The sequence below is a fragment of the Lepidothrix coronata genome, unplaced genomic scaffold (genome assembly GCF_001604755.1).
Source record: "Lepidothrix coronata isolate B3197 unplaced genomic scaffold, Lepidothrix_coronata-1.0 Scaffold23, whole genome shotgun sequence".
NCBI lineage: Eukaryota > Metazoa > Chordata > Aves > Passeriformes > Pipridae > Lepidothrix > Lepidothrix coronata.
Window position 1 is genome coordinate 482,198 of NW_016690203.1, and position 16,858 is coordinate 499,055.

The 16,858-nt window shown below is 43.6% G+C and overlaps 1 protein-coding gene across 6 annotated transcripts in view; it reads left to right on the forward strand.

The window, feature by feature from the left end:
* The window catches only part of RREB1 (ras responsive element binding protein 1), a 124,639-nt gene that overhangs the window by 87,471 nt on the left and 20,310 nt on the right, over nt 1-16,858 (forward strand). For all 6 annotated transcript variants that reach the window (XM_017808438.1, XM_017808444.1, XM_017808440.1 and 3 more), the window contains 2 exons: nt 10,939-11,128; nt 12,752-15,494. In XM_017808438.1, coding sequence (XP_017663927.1) covers nt 10,939-11,128; nt 12,752-15,494 — 2,933 coding nt within the window. The remainder of the gene's footprint in view (nt 1-10,938; nt 11,129-12,751; nt 15,495-16,858) is intronic.

Sequence of the window (16,858 nt, forward strand, 5' to 3'; positions counted from 1 at the left end):
AACAATACTTAATCCACTGATTGTGTGAGAGGGGCTCCCGCTTGGGAGAGTATCTCTTGATTATGTAAAATCCTAAATCGTGCATCTTTGTCTCCTAATTACTGTAAGAACTGCCCTGCTCTTGGGAGCAATAATAGGGCCCTTTGTCCCACTGACAATGGGCTGTGGCACTGCATCTCCTTCATGGCATTACACCCCCTGGTCACTCTCTGTCCCTTTGAAGCTCTGGGACCTGCACCCTAATTAGTGACATGAGCTGGCCCCAGCAAGGTTGTCTGCGGTCCCCGTTAGCAGTAGGAGGTGGCCCGGGGGTGCTTTCTGACCTCCTTGGCCTCTTTACCTTGGATTGTTTAAAGGAGAGGTCTATTTCCCTGCAGCTGGGGCCTCAGGACGCCTTCTATTTTGGTGAGTTTGTATCTGAGTGTTGATATAATAGCAGAGCGCTGAAACGCTGTGCAGCCAATAGTGAAAATGAGAAACCTCGCAGAGCAGGATAACTTCCCTGGAAGCTTTTGTGGCTGTCAAACGTGGTGATGTGCTTGTACAGGTCACCTGATAGGCAGCTCTGAGCACATCAGCAGTGCAAGTAAAGGAGACGTGAGGGTTTCCTGGGGAGAAACCTCTCCAGGTGCTATGTTAGGTTTCTCCTCTTTCCTTTGGCAAGTACAACGGAACAGGCTTAAAGTAAAACCCGTGGCTTTTTTAAAAAGAGCACGTACACTATAAAATTCCTCAGTTGGGTTTTGGTGTAACCAGAGCATACCCTTTATATTTCCTCTCCTTCTCCTCCCGGAGGTTTTGTACAGTTTTTTTAATTTTTACTTCCTCACAGCAGCGAGGAGACATTTATGCTGCCTCTCACGCCTTTGTATCTTCCCTGAGGAGAGCAGGGGGGAGATGTTGATAGTGTTGCAGTTACCTCCTTTCTTAGAAAGGATGTTCATGTTTAAACTTCAGTTCTTAGCAAGGATAGTTGTGCAGTTTGAATATGGTAAAAGTCTGGCTCTTAATGAACATTATGGGGACTTTCTGATCACAGTTGGTTCAGTGTGGCTTTGCCTTCAGTTACAGGATTTCTTTGTGCTACATTTTTATAGGAGATGAGAAATAGACATTGCAGTGTGAAAGACACTGCCTGCCTAAGTCACTGAGCTGATCTGGTGACCAGAACCAGTGGATCCCTGTTGCCATGAATGGATTCAGGGTAGATTAAGTTTTTTGACCTTTTACAAAGCCTATCCAAACAGTGATATAATATATTAAGGTTTATAACTTGCCAAATCCCAGGCATATTTTCACAAGGACAGCGAAAGTAGCTGTCTTCCCCCAGGGTAATGTGCTCCTGTAAAACCTCCGAACAAAGAAAACCAAAAGCCATCCACAGCCCACCTTGTTCTTCAAAAAAGCCTACCTAAGTTTCGTGAAAACTACTAAGTCAAATTGTCTAGAGGTTGAACACTGCCATGGAAAGTTACTGCTTTGAACAGCTAGATCAGTAATGGGCACAGCAACAGAAGAGCTCAGGCCCTGGAAGAGAAAGTGTCGGGACACTCTGACCATTGGTATCTGCGGTTGTCTGCCTCTAGTTTTGCCAGAGTAACCGCTGTGAGGTCTTGTTTCTGAAAACACTCACAGGTGGAAAATGCTGTCATTGTGTCTTGGTGTTACCTGGCTTCACCTAGATGGAGTGGACAACTTAAGTGCCCTAGGAATGGTCTGCTGGACTCTCTGGGAAAATCGTTTCACAAGATGTCACATGCAGCTTGCAGTTTAGTTGGGCTGGTCACCCAGTTTCCCTCTTTGCCAGCACATCTGCATTCTTTAGTGTATGGTGGCAGGTGGTGGGATGCTGCCAGGCACCTGGACCTAGGTTCCAATCTTAAATCATTTTAGCCAATGCACATAAGCAGGCCCATTTATGTCAAGACAAAAGGAAGTGGGTTTTGAGTGAAAATTATTCCAGCTACTTAGAATATTGAATGTTTATTGTCCAGTTACTGTTCTTCAGGGCTGTTCTGCACATTGGTTCTAGGGAGAGAAAATAGCCAAGAAAATAAATGAATGTAAATTTAAAGTGCATGGAGATGATTTCAATCATTAGCACCAGTAGAAAAGATTAGCACAAGATTAAGTTGTTTACAGAGCCAGCAGTGTGACTGACTAGAAGTACATTGTACGGGATGTTAAAAGAAAAAAAAAAAAGACAACAATAAGAATAAGGCCCTTAAGTTTTATTCCTGTTTCTGCTAATGCCTATTTAAGCAAGTTTAGGAATTCAATTTCTGTCTTTTCTCTCCTTGTCTAGTAGGCAATAATCCTGCTGGCTTCATTTTTGTGAAGCACATTGCTTTTTGCATGTGGCCAGCCTTTTGTGGGAGGAGGGTGATAGTGACATTGCAAATTTACAAGAGTGAACGTGTTTGAAAACTATATGTTGTTTGCAATTTATATTATTATAAGACAAAACTACAGGTTCAGGGTGGGGAGAGGAAGTTTTTTCCTGATAGTTGACACTGCTGTTACTGGAAGCAACTTGAAGCATGAATGATGAGTCATTTTCATTCAGCATTGTGAGATTATATACTGCTTTTCTGTCTGTCACAACTGTTGGTGTGCACATAGCCTCATTCCTTGTTAGCACTTCAAAATAAGAAAAGCTGTGCTCTTTTAATGAGGCTGAATAATTCTGAGCTTGTATCCTACACAGTTGTTGAGAGAGATGGAGAGCACTCTAGCATGGACATGTTCATGGACCTCCTTGACCTCTGGTTTTGGCATACTAAACTTTGGCCCCAGTTCTTCCATTCTGAGTCATTGTTTAAGATTGTACCAGCAAGGATGGTTTAGGTGGGGACTGCGCTGGAGTTACTGAGTACTAACAAGAGTCAGTGCTACAAAACTTGTTACAGCCAAGGATGGAGACGAGGGTCAGTTGTGTGGCATTGCTGATTAGGCTGACTCTCCTGTTCTGCTCATCTCTCAAGCAGTTTTCCAGTATCTTGCTAATAGGAACTAGAACTAATCTCTTGTTGGCAGTATTTTCAGTGCAGGAGCAGTTCCATGAGACAGCTGATGACGATGAAATCCAGCTCTAGTAAATGCTATGACCAAAAATATGCTGTAGTACAATGCAACTCATTAAGGCAGAGGAGAGGGTATGCAAGCAAGCTGGTGAATGCATCCTTTTACTGAGCTAATGGAGAAGTAGAATCAGTGGGTTGAGCATCTGTCTGTGTGCTGGCTTGCAAAAGCAGAGCAGAACTGCACTTGAAGTGCTTTCTGAAGTTTCTGTTCAGAAAAGAGAAATGGGAAACATCTGAAGAGCAGCGCGAGTCCAACCCTGGCCTAGAAGTGGTCAGCTCACTTCAGGGAGCTCATTGTGTGAGGAGACTGGGAATCCAGAGCAGCCGGATAAAAATATCAGATAGTGAATGGACGCAGGGAGTGATGCTCTCATGTGAAACTGTGTGGTGTGTCACATGGTGTTGAATATCTTAGCTCAGCTGCAAGAATAGAAAGTGGGTAAATGCAAAGCTGACTGTAGAGGAAAGCTGCTTTTAAAAGGGCATACAGGAGAGAAAAAGGGCTGAGCCAAAATAGCTTATTAACACACCTACCTGATCCTAAGTATCAGGATTTGTTTATACACAGGCTCTCTCAAAGTGTGTTCACAGTCATGTCTGCATGCTGAGCATATCTTACCCGCAAATATAGGTAAGGGCAAGGGTGGGCAGTCCAGATTCAGCTGCACCTATTTGTGAGCCCTGTTGCGATCAGTGTGTGGTTGTGGGATTTCTCTTTATGTTACTTATGAAAAATTGTGTTGTTTTTTAACGTGGTAGACACATAGATTTTTTTTTTAACTCTTACTGTTAATTTTAAAATAGCACAAGTACTTTGCTTCCATATTTGAAAGGTGTTAGAAGGTAGGAAGAGCTTTCCATTTCTTACCCTGAAAGAATACCAGAAGGTTCATTTGAGTTTGTTTGCACAAATAGTGACTGTTATTCTGAATGCTGTGCAGCTTCCAATTTTGGTGGTTGTAGAGGACTGTACTGGTCAGAGGGTTGGGTTTTTTTCCCAGGTATGCTTGCCCTAACTGTTAAACTTTTCATTTTTGTTTGAGTTGATCTTCAGCTCTTTCTCTGTGATTCTCTCCAGCCAATTTGTTGAGACTTCTGGTTTTTAAAACTTTGACCTTTATTAAGTAAAAAAGTCATTATGAGAAAATGACTGCTTTGTGCAAATGTCCGCAGGCCATCTCCCATTTCCCCGTTATTTTTAATTAGTTGCATGTTAATTCTGTTGAAGTAAATGGTAGAGTAAGCTACCACTCCAATGGGGCAGAGATGTTTAAATCTGGCACTGTTGAAGTGTCGCTGGTAAAATGCAGTTCATTAGTGTTGGGAAGAAGTGAAATCTTTTCTCCTGATTTTTTTCTTTGCTCACACACAAAGAAAGTTAAAACATGACACAGGATGGCTTATGCCTTTTTATTAAACCTCATAGCAGTTAATTTCACTCAAGTTACTCTCACTGTGGGAGTCATGATGCACTGGTAGGGACGCTGGCTCTGCAGCATGCTGACAAATTTCTGAAGTACAGCATCACCCTGGTTTATATTGGGGCTGTTCTGGCTCCAACATGATACTTTTCTTGCCTGGACTACAGCGCAGCTGTAGGAATGAACGTAACATTGTGCATCCCTCTATTAATAGAAGGGTTGGTGCAGGGGTTTCAGCCTTTGCTGCACCCAAGGGTGGCTTCTTTGGGGGGGAGAGGGTTAAAAAGAGCGACAGGACACATTGGTAACAAAGTCAGACAGCCAGTGGGGAGGTGGAAGGGGGGAGAAGTCAAAAAAAAAGCCCCACTTCTGCTGTGTATGTGAAGCAGCGCGCACTGAACTTGTTAGTGAGCTGAGTCCAGGCCCTTACGCACAGGGGAGAGGGAGGGGAGCCTCTCTGCCAAGTCGCTCCTGGCAGGGAGTTGGCTCCTGATGCTGCTGTGCCTCTTGCGGTTTCAGCACAGACCCATAGCATTGGGCGAGGTCGAGATGGGAGAGCAGCGGGTCCTTCGGGGTCAGACACGATCCTGCGGGGAAGGAGGCAGGAACGGTCATTGCAGGACAGTAGGAGGACCCACAGGGGTCCCTGGGGAGGTAGGCAGGAGCGAGTTTGCAGCACTGCTGCTTTTCTGTCACTCATCTACAGCAAGTGGGAGAGATTAGTGCAGCTGTTGGATGTTATTTCCCAGGGCCCTGGGTGTGGAGGCCAGGAAGGGGTTTTTTTTATCCAAAAGGAGATGAGTAGCTGGACCTGGGTGGGGTTGCACAGGAGCGGAGACCAATTTGCTCTTTCTCATCTCTCTCCCTTTGCCTTGCCCCAAAAGAAGCAAAAGAGAAGCAAAGGAATCCTCTCCTGAAGGGGGATATGTTTATAACCTGCTAGTTTTTCTTTCATAGGTGGTGAAAATCCTTGTGTTCAAAACCATCCTTTCTTCATCTCCTCCTGCTTGTCAGCCTTCCCTGCAGCAGACATTGCCAGTGCAGAGTCTGGGAGCCTGCTCTCCCTGATGCAGGCATGAGTCAACAGCAGGGAATCACTGATCTTTCTCTTCTGCCCAGTCGTATTACTTTTAGGTCCTAGGCACAGGATTTTCTTTGCTCATGAGAGCCACATTAATACTGCAAATAAAGTAAGACAGAAAGGAGAATAATAATGACAAAGACAGAAATATATACAGTATATACTAGGGATTTCAGTGGGAGGAGTTAGACAGCTTCATAACTTAATTATATATTAATGACTTCTGTCTCAGGATATGTTCCATTCTTGTTTTGTTTTCTTTTCTTCTGTTTGTGAAAGTTGCTAAAGAGGACAAACAGGAAAGGAACAAAGTGATATCAAGCTTTTTATTTTAGATAAGACCTAGAAATTCACACTGTTTTTCTTTGTTCACATCCACAACATGAGCAACTTTGTCTTAGTGAGCCCCATGGGTGAAAACTTCAGGGTTTAGTCTGCTCTTGTGTGGTTTCGGAAGTATAAGTAGAAGAATAGTAAATGTCACTTTCGCTTTCCCACCGCCAGTCTCAAGCAATGCAGAGCATAGTGTTTGTTTAATTTCTTGGTAACATAATGATGGATATAAATATTGGCATTTGTATCTTGATTACTGAAATATAAAATTTAGAAAGACTGAATGTTTGTCTGCATTACTCCTAATCAAAATCAAGACTGATTAATTTTGCTTAAACTGTGGCTCCGCATTTCCTTTCTAAAATGTCTTTCCATTTCTTAAAGAAGAAAAGCTGTTTCCTCTTCCGAGAAATTGGAATTATCTCAGAGGAGAGTGTAATACAAGGCAACAGGCACTGCTAATGTAAACTTTTCTTGCATAGGTGCCACTTGTCAAAAGTGTAGCAAATCCTGGCTTGCCTCTTGAACAAGCTTCACAGAGCACTGACTATTTCTTAAAGCCTGTTAAAATGCTTTTATATCCTAATTAGCATTACAGATTTCAAGAATACTAACTTATTTTAGTAGAAAGCTTTTTAATAGTGTGTTTTTACACAAAGACTTTGTCTGCATTTGAAAAAAAAAAAAAGAAAAAGTGCACTGGTGTAGTAATAATTAAACAGACTTGCCTGGTGTAATATGTAGCCTGAGCTTCAAGCGCAGCCTGGTCATTGTACTGTTATATTTTGGTTCTGCTTTTGTGTTTTAGTAGTTGTGTTTTCTTATCCTCTTGCTTTGTGCACCTCTGCCAGCGAGGCAGAGCCCTGGTATTACACTGGCAGTGTACAGGTATGAATTACTTCAAAACATAAAGAATTCAATTGAGAATTGAGCTCATTTTCAAGCAACCTTAGCTGCTAAAAGCAGTTTTTTCCTTTTCACTTAAAATTGAATCTCTGTGCTTGGAACTGAACAGCTTTTTTCTCCCTACTCTGTAATCATATTTATAGAAAAATGGAAGACTCTGGCCAAGACTAGCAATCACATGATAGCACAGCAGCTTTTATTAGATACATCTGGAAACTTACCTTGCAAGTAGAGTGCTTTTATCTCTGCACAGGTGTTGAGCCACTGCTCTGCCTGTTCTGCGAACAATCTCAAAACCTGTTCCCATCACTGTTCTCTGCAGCCGTGCCATCCGTATTTGACTTGGCACTGCACATGAACAGACTTATGAAATTTTAAGGAGATGGAGGGGTTTTTGTTGTTTTGGTTTGTTTTTTTTTTTAAGTTCATCATGAGCAAAATATTACCATATGTTTCAGATGCTTTATTTGATATGCTGGACTTTTCAGACTTTAACTTTTTTTTAAAGCAATTTAAGCAAGATGAAGAAATGTTCATGTCACCTAGGATTCCTTTCTCTTATCCTTCTTAGACCGTGGGTTTAGATTTAAAAATACAGTAGGCATTGACACTACCTAAAGATGGGAAATAGTATTGATGACAAAATAGAGAAATTAATGGTTAGACTTCCTTAAAAAAGCTAATGCTTCCAGTTAATGCACTGTTAGGCATGTCATCTTACTCCATTCTAAATTTAACACAAGCCTTAGTCAATGTAGCATGATGCTTGCCTTAACTAGTTAGGTTTTGACACTTAGTACCTGCAGAGTTTTTCTTGGAGGTGCTATGGATCCCTGTCTGCATCTGCACTGCTAATTGTGTTCAAAGCTCAAGTCATGTCATTTGTGAGAAATTCAGACTCCCTTCCTACTTGAGGTGAGGGGAAGGAACTCAGCAAAAACACGGGCAGAAAAAAAACGTTGTGCAGACACTTGGGCAAACGAGGTGTGTATTTTAAATAGCCTGCATCTGTAGCAAGCCCAAGTGAGGTCTGCAGAGCCTGGGAGATCTCCTGAACTGGTGGCATGGTGACACCCCTCAGCATCAGGAGCAGCTTTACAAAGACCTCACTTGTCCTTGGCAAGCAGCATGGGCACCAGGTGCCGGTGTGGTGACTGGAGCCCACCAGGTCACTAGCTTGCCTGGGGAGCCTGCCTAGAGGGGCTGCTCCACATCTCTCAGGGAGGGCTTTTCTCAAGTTGTTTTTATTCCAACTCTCCGAACTGCAGCTGCCTGTACAGGTGTGCCTGGACCACAGAGAAAGACATGGCATCCACAGGTCCCTCCCATGCTCCAGCTCCTCTGTGATTCTGTAAGCTGTGCCACCAGGGCAAAGTGCTGAGCCAGGGCGCGGTGCATTTATATGCCCTGAAGAGCCTGCATCTTGAAATGCCAGGCATAATTTATCTATATGTTTCCACTTTCAGCCAGGTGCTTCTTTTTGACCGAATGGAAAAAGAGCTTAATCCTTTTCCCAACTTCTCTTTTTACTTGCTGCTTCTTCACCCACAGCAAGGAAAAGAAAAGAAGACTAAGGAAGAAAGAGAAAAATACAGAGGAGTGTTTCATTCTATGCTTTATAAAAGAGTGAGATACATTACTTTTGCTTGGGGGAGGGGAGGCAGTTCCCTTTGCATGGAAAACACCATTTTTAAATTGCAAATTTTTACTGTCCTGAGGCATAGCAGTTGATACAGGTGTACTGTGGAGGACTTTCACACAGCTGTCTGCTCAGAAAGATTAACTCTGAAGTGCAGCTTTTGATGGGAGACCTAAATAAACTAGTGCTTAAAATCAGCACGTTGCACAGCCAATGGAGGTGAGGGAGTGCTGCAAGATTGATGAGTCACACCTTACCCGTCTGCAGGACATCTGGCTGCTTGCCAAGGATCACTGGCTCCTGCTCTGCCCAGATCTTGGGGATACAGTAGCAGGAGCCAGCTCTCCCAGTAACTCTGTGGTACTCTCAGCGGTAGCTGTGCCTGCCTCATCACACACAAGGGGATACACCCACTGCATTGGGTTGCTGGGCCATAGGAGGCCGGGCACACTGGCCTGGAAATGCCTCAAGATGCCCTGAGGTGTGAGGGTCTGTGTGCCTCTGCAGAACAGCCAGTGATGCTCCTGATGGTGCAGGAGCATTGCTTCCAAGCCTTCGCTGTTTGTATGCTGACGTACCAGGAGGAGCATGCCAGAAACACTGCTCGCTTTCACGCAAGGCATTTTCATCACCTCTAAAAGTGAGTTTATTTCAGTAGCCTGCAACTTCTTCAGGTGACTGTTCTAACCCTTTAATGCCCTTCTTCCCTCAGTGGTTTTGGTGGTTGTGTGTGTTTTTGTTTTCACTGAAGATGAAAGCTTTGCATCATAGAGTAGGTACTGCCAAGTGAGCTGGAGGAGGGCCGTAGATCCTGATGCTGGAGAAGTACTACGTGTTGGCATTTCCCCCACACCACCAGAGATTCTTGTCACATTTAGCATACCTTTTTAAGCAAACATTAGCTTTGTAAATGGCATTGGTTTGGTATTTAATAGACTGGAGGAACTGTGCTAGCAGTAGTTGTAAAGGTAGGATGCAAGGGAATTGACAGGAGAGTTAAAGCAGATTAAAACTTCAGCACATAATATTTATGTCCAAGCTTTCTGGGTACTCTGATAACAAAGGCTGTGTTATATACACTTCACACTTGCTTCTTTCACCACTCAGAGACTGAGTCCAGTTGCTTTGTGGGTGACTTGGTTATCTCTTCATTTTCAGGGAATAAAAAAATGGCTGTGGGAGTTTATGTAGTGATAAAAAGAACAACAATGGGAGTTTGTTGAGGACAGGACAGGGAGGGAGTGGTTTCAGGATTTTGTCAGAAGTCATTTCGAATTGCAGGATGTTTTTTTAATGAGTAGGCACATGTCCTTTTCCTTGATGTAGAAAGCAAGGATGGTATGGGAAGAACTAAGGCAGGGGGAGATGTGAAAAACTCCTAGTGCCTCTAATATTCTCACTGACAAAATCTGACTGCTTCACATTCACTGGTATTTGCTTCTGTGAAACCGGTGCTTTGGTTTGGAGCTGGACCTGTAACTACAAGGAACTATGTTGAGTGAAACTGTGTATCACTAGTTGAATGCAGAGTGGACGTGACCTGTCATGCTGCAGAGCTCAAATTCCAGATATTTAAAAGAGAATAGGCTTGTTTACATGTTGGCCAAATGTTGCTGTGTAGCCCTTACTGCCTGCAGCACAGCTTTGGTTATTTAATGCAATGTTTCATGTGAGAAACCTTTGTTTAGCTGAATTTGGGATCTGAGAACTTAAGAAAAACAAGAAATCACAGCAGTAAAGTGCAGGTAGAAAAAGACGTTGTTTCTGCATTTTTCTTCAGGGCACACTGGCTGTGAAGGAGATATAAGAGTGTCAAAAGTGTTGAACCTGTTTCAGGTCTTCCCCCTCTGACATTTCTCCCCTTCTGGTTTTCCTTTTAAAGCCCTATATTTCTCATAACAGCTTGGAAAAAAAAATCAGTGGAAGGTTATGGAAAGGCAGTGTGAGGAAAATTCACACATGGGTATTTGAGTGGTGTGCCATAGTATGTTTTAAGCAGTGGTTATAAAAGGTGCTATTTATACATTTGCAGCTGCTTACTACTTAAGTCAGATTTAGCGTCTTCTTGTCACTGATTTTTTAAAAATGTTGTTTGTTTTAACAGTATGTCTTAGTAAAAATGAAATGGTGTAAAGCCCATTGAAATATTTTTGGTTGGACAATGGGAAGGTTGTCAGAAAGCTGTGGTCTCAGCTGCCATTTTACTGCCTGCCCTTGTGGGATTGTCAGTTCTCATGTGCTATGTTCTTTAACTTTCAGTGAACTTATTAGCCAGAAACTAGTAGAAAGTGACTGACTGAAATGGCCTTTTTGTGGAGATCAGTTTTTAGCATGCTGTGGCTTTTTTCTTTTTTTGCATTTAGCAGGTTCTTGGTATCGTGGAGTGAAAGGAAGGAGGGTGTTCTAAAGCAAGAAGAATGCTAGTTCTTATGCTTGCAGCAGTCAGTAAGTCATTTATATTTTATTCCTTTCCAGGTGTGACATCTGTTGTATTACCTTTCGTACTCATCGGGGCTTACTGCGCCATAATGCAGTCATCCACAAGCAGCTTCCCAGAGATCCCATGGGAAAGCCTTTCATTCAGAACAACCCTTCGATTCCAGCAGGCTTCCACGACTTGGGATTCACAGACTTCTCCTGTAGGAAGTTCCCCCGCATTTCTCAGGTACTCTTGTTCTTCATAGTGTAAGATACCAGCTGCTACAGCACATACCTTATGAAATCATTGAAGAATTCATCCTTGCTGAGGCAGAGAGTGCATGTAGAATATTTTGTGGAAAGCACTGTTTGTGTAGACTTCAAACATTTTCTGCCTTTTCCTTTTCTTTTGTCATCTAGAGAATATTGGCACTGGATTTTTTTCAGCATTCCAGTGGGTAACTATCAGTGTAAAGATGTATAAAAATATTCTCAAGGAAAACTTCATCATATTAGATCCTTGCCCCTTCCAGCCTGCCCATTAGTTCTCTCTTTCACAAAATTATCCCACATCTGAAATCAGTAGAGAGGACACACGGTAAGGAAGACATTATTTTAATTTACTCTAGCAAGGATGTAGTTGTGATGTAAAAGCTTTATTAGAAAAAACTTTGAGCAGACACCTTACTTACTAAACAGTGACATATTCAGTGATTTCTTCACTAAACACTCCCAGGCACCTTTCCACAATATTCCTTATATAAGGTCTGAGGGTTTTGCACCTCTGAGGGAAAGTGGCTGGGGGGAGGCAGGGAGGTAGTCTGTGAATATTTTTCTGAGAGCCATAAAGCTTTCTGCTGGTTGATATTACTCCTCCCTCTGTCAAACCTTGCTTGCCTTAGTTAGTTTGGGTCTGGATGACGCTGCATATCTATTAAAAAAAAGAAAAGAAATCAACAGCACAATCCAGAAGGACCATGCTTAGTCAGTGTCTGCACTTCTTTTATTCTACTGGGATTAAATCATTGATTTCCAGCTCTTCTGGCTGCAAGGTGGTAGACCTGAAATTTGTTGCTGGTCCAGGGGGAGCATGTAGATCATTCTGTAAGTCTGTTATAGTTTTGGTGTAAAAGTTACAAAATCAGAAGAAAAAGCTTTTTTAACAACTTGTTTGTTTGGGGGTTTTTTGTAATTAATGGCAGACATTAAGGGATTGGTATTTTCCTTTTGTAATAACTTTGCTTGCATTGTGAGACGAAACTTACTAAGTATGCAGAGTATATAAAGATGTTGCCAGCCCTCTACTACTATTTTTCTTGGGAGAGTAAATGTAATCAAACTTCCTTATCCGAAAGCTTTTCTACTTTAGGCTCCGAGTTTCATTGATCTGCTTTTGGGGGATATTATTTTGGTTGGTTTATATTTTTGCCTTTTTGGGTGCTGGTTTTGTTTTTTTTTTTGCTTCCTCTCCTCCCAGGTTCTTTATAGTAGTAGAGCTAAACGAGGTAGTCTTACTGCCCAGTTTACTTGCTGTGTAGTCTGCTGAGGCTCCTGTCCTGTCAGTGACACGAGAGAGGTTTCTGGTAGGGAAGTCCATGATAGAAAAGTGTTTGAGAGTCTGAACAGCCATCTGAAGGAGTTTGCCTTTATAGAGGGGAACTTCTGGAGAGTCAGCCCCTAATTCAGGTACACCACTTAGGAGACTAAAGGCTGTGGAGCAGGAATATCTCCATACCAGATGGGTGGTGGCTGCTCTAAACCCCTTAACTTGGGCAGGGGAAAAGAGAGTGAGCTGGTTTTGTTTTGCAATAGCGTGTAATGCCTTTCCAGTTTAAGATACCTACTCTAAATATTTTTGCATGTCTTGCAGGTCTGGTGTGAAACAAATTTGCGAAGGTGCATCAGTGACTTCCATCGATTTATTTGCGAGATGTGTAACAAGGCATTCCCCATGCTTTCGGCACTCAAACTGCACACAGAAACACATGTGGTGGATCAGGGAAAAGACAAGCACAAGCCACAGTCCATGACCCCACCTGGCGAGAATCCAGACCAGAAAGCCTTCATGGCATCCTTGGGCCTACAGTACACCAAAGACATCAAGCCTGTCAAGCAGGAGGACAATACACAGGATGAGGTCCAAGAAATGCGGCTCAGAGCACTGAAGAGTAACCTACCTCAGGAACCTGGCAGCACCACCCTGCTCAGCCTCTCTCCTCTGGAAGCTGCCTCCATGGGAGGGTCATTTTCAGTCCTTCCCCCTACAAAAGAAAACATAAAGCTTCTCTCGCTGCAGCCTTTCCAGAAGGGTTTTATTATCCAGCCTGACAGCAGTATTGTGGTGAAACCCATCTCCAATGAGTCTGCCATTGAGCTGGCAGATATTCAGCAGATCTTGAAGATGGCTTCTTCCGCTCCTCCTCAAATCAGTCTTCCTCCACTTTCTAAGGCACCTTCTGTCCCTGTGCAGTCCATTTTCAAGCATATGCCACCACTGAAGCCAAAGCCTTTGGTAACGCCCCGAACAGTTGTCGCAACCTCTACACCTCCTCCTCTTATCAGTGCCCAGCAAGCCTCCCCTGGCTGCATCAGCCCAAGCCTCCCACCTCCCCCTCTGAGGCTGATCAAGAACTCGGTGGAGTCCTCCTCCAACTCTCATCTCCCTCAGCCAGGAGCCAAATCAAGTCCTTCCTCGCAGTTGCTCCTCCAACCCAAAGCAGAGCCTTTAACTCAGCATGAGATGAAGACGCAACTGGAGCAGGACAGCATCATCGAAGCTCTCCTGCCTCTGAGTATGGAAGCCAAGATCAAGCAAGAGGTCACAGAAGGAGACCTCAAAGCCATCATTGCAGGGGCAGCGAACAAGAAGACCCCAACCATGAGGAAAGTTTTGTACCCCTGCCGTTTCTGTGACCAGGTGTTTGCCTTCTCTGGTGTCCTGAGAGCTCACATCCGTTCTCACTTAGGCATTTCCCCGTATCAGTGCAACATCTGTGACTACATCGCAGCTGACAAGGCAGCACTGATCCGGCACCTGCGGACACACAGTGGGGAGAGGCCTTACATATGTAAAATCTGCCACTACCCATTCACAGTGAAAGCCAATTGTGAGAGGCACCTGCGGAAGAAGCACCTCAAAGTGACCAGGAAGGATATAGAGAAGAACATCGAATATGTCACGAGCAATGCTGCAGAGATGGTGGATGCCTTCTGCTCCCCAGACACTGTGTGCAAGCTGTGTGGTGAGGACCTGAAGCATTACCGTGCCCTCCGCATTCACATGAGGACACACAGTGGGTGCCAGAAGAAGAAGCCATTTGAGTGCAAGGAGTGTGGCACAGCCTTTTCAGCTAAGAGGAATTGCATTCACCATATCCTCAAGCAGCACTTGCATGTGCAAGAAAGGGAGATTGAGAATTACATCTTAACGGTGGACTGCAGTGCCCAGGAGAGCCAGACAGAGCCTTCTTTATTGGAGGACAGCACTTATATGGACCACAAGCCCATGGCGCCTTTTCTGGAGCCACAAAATGGCTTCTTGCTTGGAACATCATCTCACGTTTCCATCAAGCGTGAACCTGTGGGCAGCTTCCCGATGGATTTTGATGAGCCGTTGGATTTCTCTCAGAAGAGCAAAAGCCTGAGTGCTGTGCAAGTGAAGCAGGAGAACCTGTTCAGCTCTTCTCCCCTGTCCCTTTACGACTGTTCCATGGAGCCTATTGACCTGTCCATCCCCAAAATCCTGAAGAAGGATAAAGATGATGTCCCATGTGAAGCCAGGAATCAAGAGTTGGCTGCTTCTGGGAACAGCGATAAAGCCTATAACTGTCTGCAGTGTCCTTTGGTTTTTGGTGCCAATGGGGGCTCAGAGACAAACCGGGGTGTCAGACATCCCCAGCCACTGAAAGGTTCATTGCATTTGACTGTCCCGATCATTTCCCCAGCTCTCCCTGGCAATTCTGCCTTGCTGAGACCCTTGAGGCCTAAACCAGCACCGCCACCTCTCTTGCCAAAGCCTTCGGTAACTAAAGAGCTGCCGCCATTGGCTTCCATTGCACAGATCATTTCATCTGTGTCTTCTGCTCACGCTTTGCTGAAAACAGAGGCTCCAGACGCCAGTCCCAAGGCAGCGAGCAGCTCCACTGGGTGTGACAAATCAGGGAACGCCAAAGCTAAAGTGACAATCATGACTGCTGTTCAGAGAGACTCCAGCCTGCCCAGTGACCTGTCTCAGGCATGTGATCCAGAGCAGTCTCCCGTTGCTGATGCTGGGTTGACTAAGAAGAGAGGTAGAAAGAAAGGAACGAAAAATAAGCCCAAACTTAGCAGTAATGTGGATCTGGAGTCAAGTGGGGAGTTTGCCAGCATAGAGAAAATGCTGGCTACCACAGACGCTAACAAATTTAGCCCGTTTCTGCAGTCCACTGACAATTTCAAGGAAGAAAGTGGCAGAAATGGAACAAGTGAGGATGAGAAGGAAACTGCCAAGGATAAGCTGCTGAGAGGGAAGAGGAACGCTTATTCAGACTGCGTGCAAAATATCCCCTGTCCTTACTGTCCTCAAGTCTTTCCATGGGCAAATTCCCTGCAGCGGCACATGCTCACTCACACAGGTAAGAGCACTTCATGCTCACAGTAGATTGTAGCCCCTGAGGATGTTCCTCATGGAAGGGCCTCTCTGTGGAGGAATCTTCCTTACTTATCCTCTCTCTGGTGTCTGAATTGTATTCTTCATTAGTTTGCAAATCCCTAGCTGTTGCTGTTGTTGTAGTGGTAGTGATAGATTTTTCAGTAGTGGGATAATCTCTGTGCCTTTGAGTATCAGAAGGTAAATTAAACTTCTAATACCCATTTGACTTCACTGGCATAACTCAGTATACTTGGAAGAGACTCAGGTTTCAGTTGTTCTGTTGTTATTATTGTCTTATCTTAAAGGAGAACATATGTGTTGAATATTTCATTGTGGCTTACATGGTTTGTTTGGCTGCTTCTGGTGACTCTTTATCTGCATAAGTAATGCTAAAAAGTTTTCTAAAAATGAGAGTCACTAAGTATGGAATTGTGGCAGGAAAATAAAATAATAGAGCGTTTAGGTTTTTTTTATCCTTGCAGTGGCTTTTATTTGACAGATCAAAGAAGGAGGGTGCAAGAACTGCTCATCCTGAGCATTACGTAGTAGCTTGCCTCTAGGAAGTGTTTCTTCTCAGAGATAGACAGCTAAAGGTGGGCACATACCCTAAGGTGTGGAGATGTGTATGGAATCTCTAGTGTTGTGCCACTGTGTAAGTAACCTCAAACCTGGTGTAAACAAAAGGAGGAATTGGGTAGAGAGATTTATCCTAGGTCTGGGGTTATTTTTCGTTCTTCACTATAAAGGAAATACTGCATTGAATGCTGTGCTGATTTGAAGTTCACTCCTTTTTCCACCCAGACTGTAATAAAGTAATTAGTAGATTCTCATCCTGCTCAGAGAGAGTGAGGACAAAGCTCTACTTGCTGCTGCTTCCTTTTAAGTCAGTCGCAGTTGTTGATGTTATTTACTTCATTATGCATCTCAGCTCCTAGCATAAAGAATAAAAATCAGGGATATTTGTAAGAAACATAGGGGATTTGAGTACAGTCTTATAAAAGTTAACTTTTTTTAAAAGAAATTGAGGTTTCCTGAAGCAATTGATTCATGTCTGTGCTAAAGAGGGAAACCTGAAGAGGTAAAAGAGGTTAGCTAAGAGGTTTAAAGGGAATCTGAGCTGTGGAGCAGTCCCTATTCCAGTTTGCTTTGGGTGACGCAAGGACATAACTTGCAAGGTATCAGTGCAACAGCGAGGCTATTGTTTTCTGGTCCACAGAGACCAAATTATTTCATCTTATTAAGCATACAGTTTACTTTCAATGGTGAAGGAGAGATCTTTACTCGTATCTCAATTGTTTTCCAACACCCTGGTCTCCAAAAAAAATAGATAGTTACTGAAGAACTGTT